The sequence below is a fragment of the Chrysochloris asiatica genome, unplaced genomic scaffold (assembly GCF_000296735.1).
Source record: "Chrysochloris asiatica unplaced genomic scaffold, ChrAsi1.0 scaffold00024, whole genome shotgun sequence".
NCBI classification, from domain to species: domain Eukaryota; kingdom Metazoa; phylum Chordata; class Mammalia; order Afrosoricida; family Chrysochloridae; genus Chrysochloris; species Chrysochloris asiatica.
The window spans coordinates 15,825,587-15,833,638 of record NW_006408542.1 but is presented as its reverse complement, the minus strand read 5'-3'; the positions used below and the strand labels follow the sequence as shown (position 1 = coordinate 15,833,638).

At 36.9% G+C, this 8,052-nt stretch overlaps 1 protein-coding gene across 1 annotated transcript in view; it reads right to left on the bottom strand.

Moving 5' to 3' along the window:
• The window catches only part of SLC3A1 (solute carrier family 3 (amino acid transporter heavy chain), member 1), a 79,303-nt gene that overhangs the window by 40,697 nt on the left and 30,554 nt on the right, over positions 1 to 8,052 (bottom strand). Inside the window, exon 5 of the mRNA XM_006839408.1 lies at positions 676 to 790. Coding sequence (XP_006839471.1) covers positions 676 to 790 — 115 coding nt within the window. The remainder of the gene's footprint in view (positions 1 to 675; positions 791 to 8,052) is intronic.

The following is an 8,052-nucleotide window of genomic DNA, read 5'->3' as shown; positions in this document are numbered from 1 at the left end:
GTTCTGACTCATAGCAACCCTGTATAGAGTTTCTGAGGCTTTAAATCTTTGCAGAGCAGAAAGTCTCATCCATGGAGCAATTAGTGGGCTTGAATTATTGACCTTGTGGCTTGCAGCCCAGTGTTACCCTATGGAGCCACTGCACTTTAATATGCATCCTTAAATTACTATAAAAGATCCTGGAAAGTTGAGGCCTCCTCAACACAGCTTCAGTGAGAAGGCAAAACCACAGGGAGTAGACGGCCTTCTTAGTGGTCTTCTTATTAGCCTGGAAGCTCTGGTGAACACTGTCCACCATGGGTGTCCCTGCTGGTATTTAAAATGTCTGTGGCACAGCTTCCAGAATCACAGCAACACATAAGTCACCCCAGTATGACAAATTCACAGTTGAGTAGTAGAATACACTGTCCATGTTCTCAGGATCCTTGTCACTTGAGGGACTCTTCAAGGAGCCCTCACTCTGGAGAGAACCATTAGAAGCAAACATCTGGACATATGCATTCAGAATTCCTTTGTATAAGTATATCCTAAAGAAAGTTATTCAAAGTGCATTCTACAGACACAACAGAGCTTGGCCCTAGTAGTTGGTGTCTCGAGCTAGAAGAGAAAGCATTCTGATGACATTTTCAGAGAAGAGGAAGGGGGGGAAAACTTTAAAACAAAACTTTACCAAACTTTGCGACTTATTCACTTGGATCTCATTTCTCAGATGTCTTGCTTCTAGAAGAAACTTAACAGCATCAAAACTGAAGCCATCAACACCCTTCTGGAGCCAGAACTGTATAATTGCCTGAAATGAAGAAGTAAAAAACTTGATTACATTGTTGTTGTCATGTGCTGTCGAGTCAGTTCTGATCATAGCAACCCTGTGTAGGATTTCCAAGGAGCAGCTGGTGGGTTTGAACTGCCAACCTTGTGGTTAGCTGTCCAGTGCTGACCCCACAGTGCTACACCACATCTCCTTGGTTACATTATCTACACATCTTTATCACAATTTTTTTGTCTGTTAAGGACGTTCTATTTTCTATGCATTTAAAACACACACAGTATACATATAGTGTATTTTTAAGATATTTAGCACAAGTATGTTAGTATAGTTAACTTAGTATAATGCAATAACTGCACTTAAGAACTTCTATATCTCATTCATATTTTCATTGTGGTAAAATACACATGATATGAAACTTATCATTTTAGCCATCATGAGGTAAATGAGTTAGTGGCATTAAGTATTCATAATGCTGTACAAATATCACCATTTTATCTACTTTCAGCCAATTTTCATCACCCTAAACAGAAATCCTGTATCCATTAAGCAATTACTCTATATTCCTCTGTCTCCCCAGCCCCTGGTAAACACACATCTGATTTCTGTATTTGACTTTGTCTTCTCAAGCTGACCTTTGAAATTTTCTATTCAGCTCTTTTGCCTCTTCATTTCTTCTATTTGCTTTAGACAACAAATTTCAGAGTACCTTCTGACATCCATTTTGGTCTTTGTCTTCCTAATGACCTTTTGCTTTCTTCCTGTATAACGTTAATGTCATCCCAAAGCTTTTCTGGTCTTCAGTCATTAGTATCTAATACATAAAATCTGTTCTTGAGATGATCTCTAAAGTCAAATAAGAATATATTCAAGCTCATAATTTGGCTCTGGTGGACTTGTTTTCATTTTCTTCAGCTTCAGTTTGAACTTGCATATGAGTAAATTATAGTCTGACCCTGTCCCTATTTTGGCTGCTGATGGAGCTTTTACACCATCTCTTTCCACAGATGTAGTCAATTTGATTTCTGTGTATTTCATGTAGTGAGGTCTATGTGTAGACTTATCTTGTTTTACATAAAAAGGTATTTGCAATGAAGAAGTCATTGGTCTTGCAAAATTCTATCATGAGATCTCCAACATTGTATCTTTTACCATGGCCATATTTTCCAAGTACTGATCCTTCCTCTTTGTTTCAACTTTTCCATTCCAACAGCCAGTAATTATCAAAGCATATTGTTTGTATGTTTGATCAATTTCAGACTGAAGAAGTTGGTTACTGCTGTTAAGTGCCATCAAGTCCATTTCTACTCACAGCGTCCCTATATAGGGTTTCTCAGGAGCAGCTGGTGGGTTTGAACTGCCAACTCTGTGGTTGTCAGTTCAGTGCTGATCCTACAGTGCCACACAACTTCATCACTAGCTTTAGTGGTTAGTGCATAAACTTGAATAATAATTATATTAACTGGTCTTCCCCTGGTTGGCCAGCAGTGTGGCAAGACCTGGGGACTCTTGGGCCCAGAGTCAGTGACATAGCCACAGAAGACTAGAGTGGTGAGTGAAGTGTCCAGCTGATAAGAAGAGAGGGCATATGCATAAGAACACCCACACTTGCAGATAATACCCACTTGTCCTGGCTTCAATGATTGGATGATCAGAGCTCAACCAGAAGTAAAAAGAAGAGGGAAAAAAAAAAGTATTCTCATATAATTTGATGAACTTGACCTACACCTATGGAAGCAGTAGCTCAAAAGAGGGAACAAGTCCTTACAGCAAGAATCATTCCCACACCCTCCACACACAGAGTAGACAGGGATGGCAACTTGGACATTGGCTACCCAAAATGGGGGTTGGGGGGCTACAAAGGCAAGAAGTGACTGACTTACAAGCTTTCAAGAGGGAACCTAGATCCAGAGGGCCTAGAGGAAGGTAGAATCTCCAGTGAGTGGTATTCAATCTGACTAGGCAGGGCTGATGCAATGAAATGCATACGGGTCTCTTGTGATACAATAGTGAATAATTGTTTTCAGGACTGATTGTGAGGGTTGGAAATGTAAGGGTAGACGTTTTATAGCAAGGAGGGGAGTGATTAACTTTTCAGTCTAGGAGTGGAGGTCCCTAGGACCATCAAGGGAGAAGAGCAGAGAGCGGGACCCTACCCAGAGAAGCAGTGATGCCTGAACTGGAGCCAGAGATGATGATGTGGAGCGATGGAGCAGCTGGAGACTTTAGATCCAGAGAGGGAAAGCGAGTGTGCTGAAGACCTGGGGGGCACAGGGGAAGGATTGCATGGAGGGGATTGTAACCATGGCAATGAGACGATATACGATAGAATGAATGTAAAACTAATGTTCTCCCATGTAAACTATCACATAATTCACAATAAAACATTTAAGGAAAAAAAATTATATTAACTGGTCTTCCTTACAGGCATATGAATATTATCCTATCACAGACAGCATTATACTTCAACATAGACATTGAAATGTTTTTTTAATAATGAATGTCATGCCATTCCTCTTCAATTTTTCATTCCTATCATAGTAAACCAAGTGATTGTCAGATTCAAAATGGCCAATACCAGTCTATAATGCCTAGTATATATAGATCTTTATGTATTCAACTTCATTTTCGACAGCCTCCAATTTTCCTAGATTCATATTTCCATACATCCCATGTTCCGATTATTATTGGATGTTTGCAGAAGTTTCTCCTCATTTTAAGTTGTGCCCCATCAGCAAATGAAGATTCTGAAAGCTTTACTCCGTTCATGTCATCATGGTGAATTCAACTTTCAGAGGCAGCTCTTCCCCAGGCATATTTTGATTTACCTTCCAACCTGAGTGGCTTATTTAGGGCACCACAGCTGATTAACCATGAGTCCTAACGTGGCGCTGTGGGTTAATACGCTGGACTACAAAGTCGGTTTGAACTTTGGTGGTTCAAGCTCACCAGTCCCTCCTTGGAAATCCCATACAGGGTTGTTATGGGTCTTAACCAACTCAATGGCACTTTACAACAACAACAACAATAGCTGACATTATTCTGGTGCTCCTCTTCATGTTTCAGTGTTCAATATTATGGTGCTGTTAGTGTTCCACTGCTATTCATAAGCGACTAAATATTCAGAAGTAGTTCATTTCTCCTTCTTCCTCTTCAGCTCAGCTGAAACCTGTCCACCCTGGGTGACTCTGCTGGTATTTAAAATACTGGTGGCATAGTTTCTAGAATCACAGCCACATACAAGCCACCACGGTACGACAAACTGACAGATGAGTGGTGGACTGTTTTAATTACTGTAGCTTTATAGTAAATTTTGAAATGGGAAAGAGTCCTCCAACTTTGTCCTTATTTTTTAATATTGTTTGTGTCCTTTGCTATTCCAAGTGAATTTTAGTTTTGGCTTTTTCAGTTTTGAAAAAAAATATAGGCAATTAATATTTTAACAGTGATTGTATTCAATCTGTAGATAGCTCTGAGGAGTATTACCATGTTAACTATATTATGTGTTCCAATTCATGAACACAGGCTGTCTTTTCATTAATGTGGGTCTTTAATTTCTTTCAGTAGTGTTCTCCATGTGTAAGTCTTGCACCTCCTTCTTTAAATTTATTTCTATGTATTTTATTCTTTTTGATGCTACTATAAATGGAATTGCTTTCTTAATTTCCTTTTTGTATTGTTCATTGTTAGTATATAGAAATAAACTGATTTTTGTGTATTAATCCTTTATTCTGTAACTTTGATGGATTCATTTATAGTTCTAATAGTTGTCTTGTGTGATAGGATTTTTCTGCACATAAGATATGTCATCTGCAAATAGGGATAGTTTATTTTAAAACTTTTTGTTGTGAATTGTATGAAGGTTTACAGAGCAGATCGTCAGTTTTATATTCAACAAATCATATGCTTTGCTTCATTACAATGATTGTAATCTGCTCCCTGTGCCATTTAACTCTTGCATCCCAAATAGAGATAGTTTTCATTCTTCCTTATCTATTTGGAGCCTTTAACTTATTTTTCTTGCCTGCTTTTACTGCTCTGGCTAGCACTTCCAAGGCAATGTTGAATAGAAGTGGCAAGAGTAGTCATCTTTGTCTTGCTCCTGTTATAAAGGGGAAAGCTGTCATTCTTTCACCACTGGATTTTATGTTGCTGTGGGGTTTTGATATATTGTGGTGAGGAAGTTCCTTTCTATTCCCAGTTTGTTGAATGTTTTTATAATGAAAGACTCTTAGATTTTGTGAAAGGCTTTTATCTGCATCAATTCAGATGATCATGTGTTTTCTTTCCCTCATTCTATTAATGTGATGTCTTACAATGATACTTCTATGCTAAACCATACCACAATTCTTAGGATAAATCCTACTTGATCATGGTGTATAATTCTTTTTATATGTTTCAGGATTCAGTTTGCTAGTATTTTATTGAGACTTTTTTACAACTATATTCAGAAAAGGCATTGGTCTATAATTTTCTTTTCTTGTTTTGTCTTTAACTGACTTGACTCTAGGGGAATGCTGGCATCTTAGAATCAGTTAGGAAGGGTTTCCTCCTCTTCTATTGTTTAAGGAGTGTGGGGATTAGTGTTAATTCTGTAAATGTTTAGTAAAATCGACCAGTAAATCTACCGGGGCCTGAACTTTTCATTGGGAGGTGTTTTCATACTAATTCAATCTCTTTAATGGTTTTAAAATAGTTTTAGATTTGCTGTATATTCTTGGGTAATTTTGTGCTTTTAGGAATTTGTCCATTTCATCTAGGTGGACAATCTAATGTGTTGGCATAGAATTTCTCATAGTACTACTCTATAATCCTTTTTATTCCTGTAAGGTCAGTAGCATTAGCCTGACTTCCATTTTCATTTTATTAAGTCTTTCTAGCAAAAATTTTGGTTTCTTTTGTTTTCTCTACTATTGTTACAATCTCTATTTAATTTATCTCCACTCTTATCTTTATTTTTCCCTTCCTTCCACTAGCTTTGTTATTTAATTTGCTCTTCTTTTTCTAGTTCTTTAAGGTGTAATGTTTGGTTAATGATTTGAGATCCTTCTTATTTTTAGATATAGGCATCCCGTAAGTTTGGTATGTTGTTTTTGTTTTCATTTGTCTGAAAGAATTTTCTAATTTCCCTTATAATTAGTTCTTTTTCTCATTTGTAATTTAGGAGTATATTATTTAATTTCCACAAATGTGTAAATTTTCCTGTTTTCCTTCTGTTATTACTTTCTAGTTTCATTCTATTGTGGTCAAAGAAAACACTTTGGGTGATATCAACCTCTTAGAATCTGAGACTTGTTTTGTGGCCTTACATATGGTCTAATCTGTAGAATATTCCAGGTACACTTGAGAAGAATGGATATTCTGCTGTTATCAGGTGGAATGCTTTCTGTATGTCTATAAGATCTAATTCACTTATTGTTGTTGTTGTTGTTAAGTGCCATCGAGTCGGGTCCGACCCATAGCGACCCTGTACAGGGTTTCCGAGGGTGTAAATCTTTACGGGAGTAGAAAGCCTCATCTTTCTCCCGCGGAGCGGCTGGTAGTTTCGAACCGCTGACCTTAAGGTTCGCAGCCCGATTCGTAACCACTACGCTACCAGAGCTCCTTATAGTGTTGTTCAAATCCTGTATTTCCTGACTGGATTTTTTGTCTAATTGTTTTATCAAGTATTGCAGGCAGTGTTTTATTCAACCATTATTGTAGAATTATAGAATTTCTGTTACTTTTTGCTTTATATAGTTTGGGGCTCTGTTGATAGATTATAATCACTGCCTCTTCCTGATGGATTGATCCTAGTATCAATATTTAATGCCCTAATTTCTTGTAATCTTTTTTACTTAAAGTATATTTTTCTGACAATAATACAATCTGCAACCACACCAGCTCTCTCTAAGTATACATTGTGTACTCATTAACAAATATTTGTAATTATAGCTTTATGCATCTTGTAAATCACACAGAAAAAAAAAGAGGAGTTACAAACAAAATACAGTAATAATGCATATTATATTTATAAGACTATACAGCTGCCTTTATCCGTGTCTTCCTATGACTTCAGGCTATTGCGTAGTGTCCTTAAATTTCAGCCTGAACTCTTTATAAGATTTTCTGTAGGGCAGGTCTACTTACAATTAACTCCCTCAGATTTGGTTCATCTGGGAAGGTCTTAATTTCTTCTTTATTTTTTGAAGGCTATTCCCATTCTTATTTGAATTCACAATGTTACATTTGTACCTGATGTTATAAGCATGTTCCCAAAGTTTAGAGAACCCACTCAAAATAAGGGAATCCTGGTGTGGCACTGTGGGTTAATGTACCAGACTGCAAAGCCATTTGAACTGCAAGGTCGGTGGTTCAAACTCACCAGCTGCTCCTTGGAAACCCTATACAGGGTTGCTATGGGTCAGAATAGACTTGATGGCACTCAATAACAACTCAAAATAAAAGAATGAAAACTATGACTCAGGAGAAACAGCAAAAGTATCTTATCTCCCCCATGTTCAACTCATTCTTAAAAATCATTCCAAACTGAGATACATTAATTATCAAATAGTTAAATATTTCTTTCCTCCAGAAGGCAAATAAGAGGTGAAGTGCTTAGAGGTTAAAGAATTTTCAGTTGGGGGCAGTGATACAAAAGGAAAATAAGACAAAATTCTATCAAATTAGAAATCAATAAACAAGGAAATAAAGTCAAATACATGGAAACTGAATCACACCCTGATGAAAAGCAACTGGGTAGTAGAAGAAATTAAACGTGAATTTACAAAGTTCCTAGAAACAAATGAGAATGAGAATACAACATACCAAAATCTTTGGGACTCGGCAAAAGCGGTGCTGAGAGGACAATTTATTGCAATAAATGTACACATCCAAAAAGAAGAAAGAACCAAAATTAACACAGTTAGAAATCAGACCAATAGAGGAAACCTACAGCAACCAAAAGAAAAGAAATTATAAAGATTAGAACAGAAATAAATGAGATAGAAAACAGAAAAACTATAAAAAGAATTAACAGGACAAAAAGCTGGTTCTTTGAAAGGATTAACAAAATTGACAAGCCATTGGCAAACCTGACAAAAGAAAAGAGGGAGAAGACACAAATAACAAGCATTAGAAACCACATGGGTGATGTCACGACGGAACCAAAGGAAATCAAAAGGATAATAACAGAATATTATGAAGACTTGTACTCCAACAAATTTCAAAACTTAGAAGAGATGGATACATTTTCAGAAAAACATGACCTACCTAAACTTACACACAGTGAAGTAGAAAACCTGAAC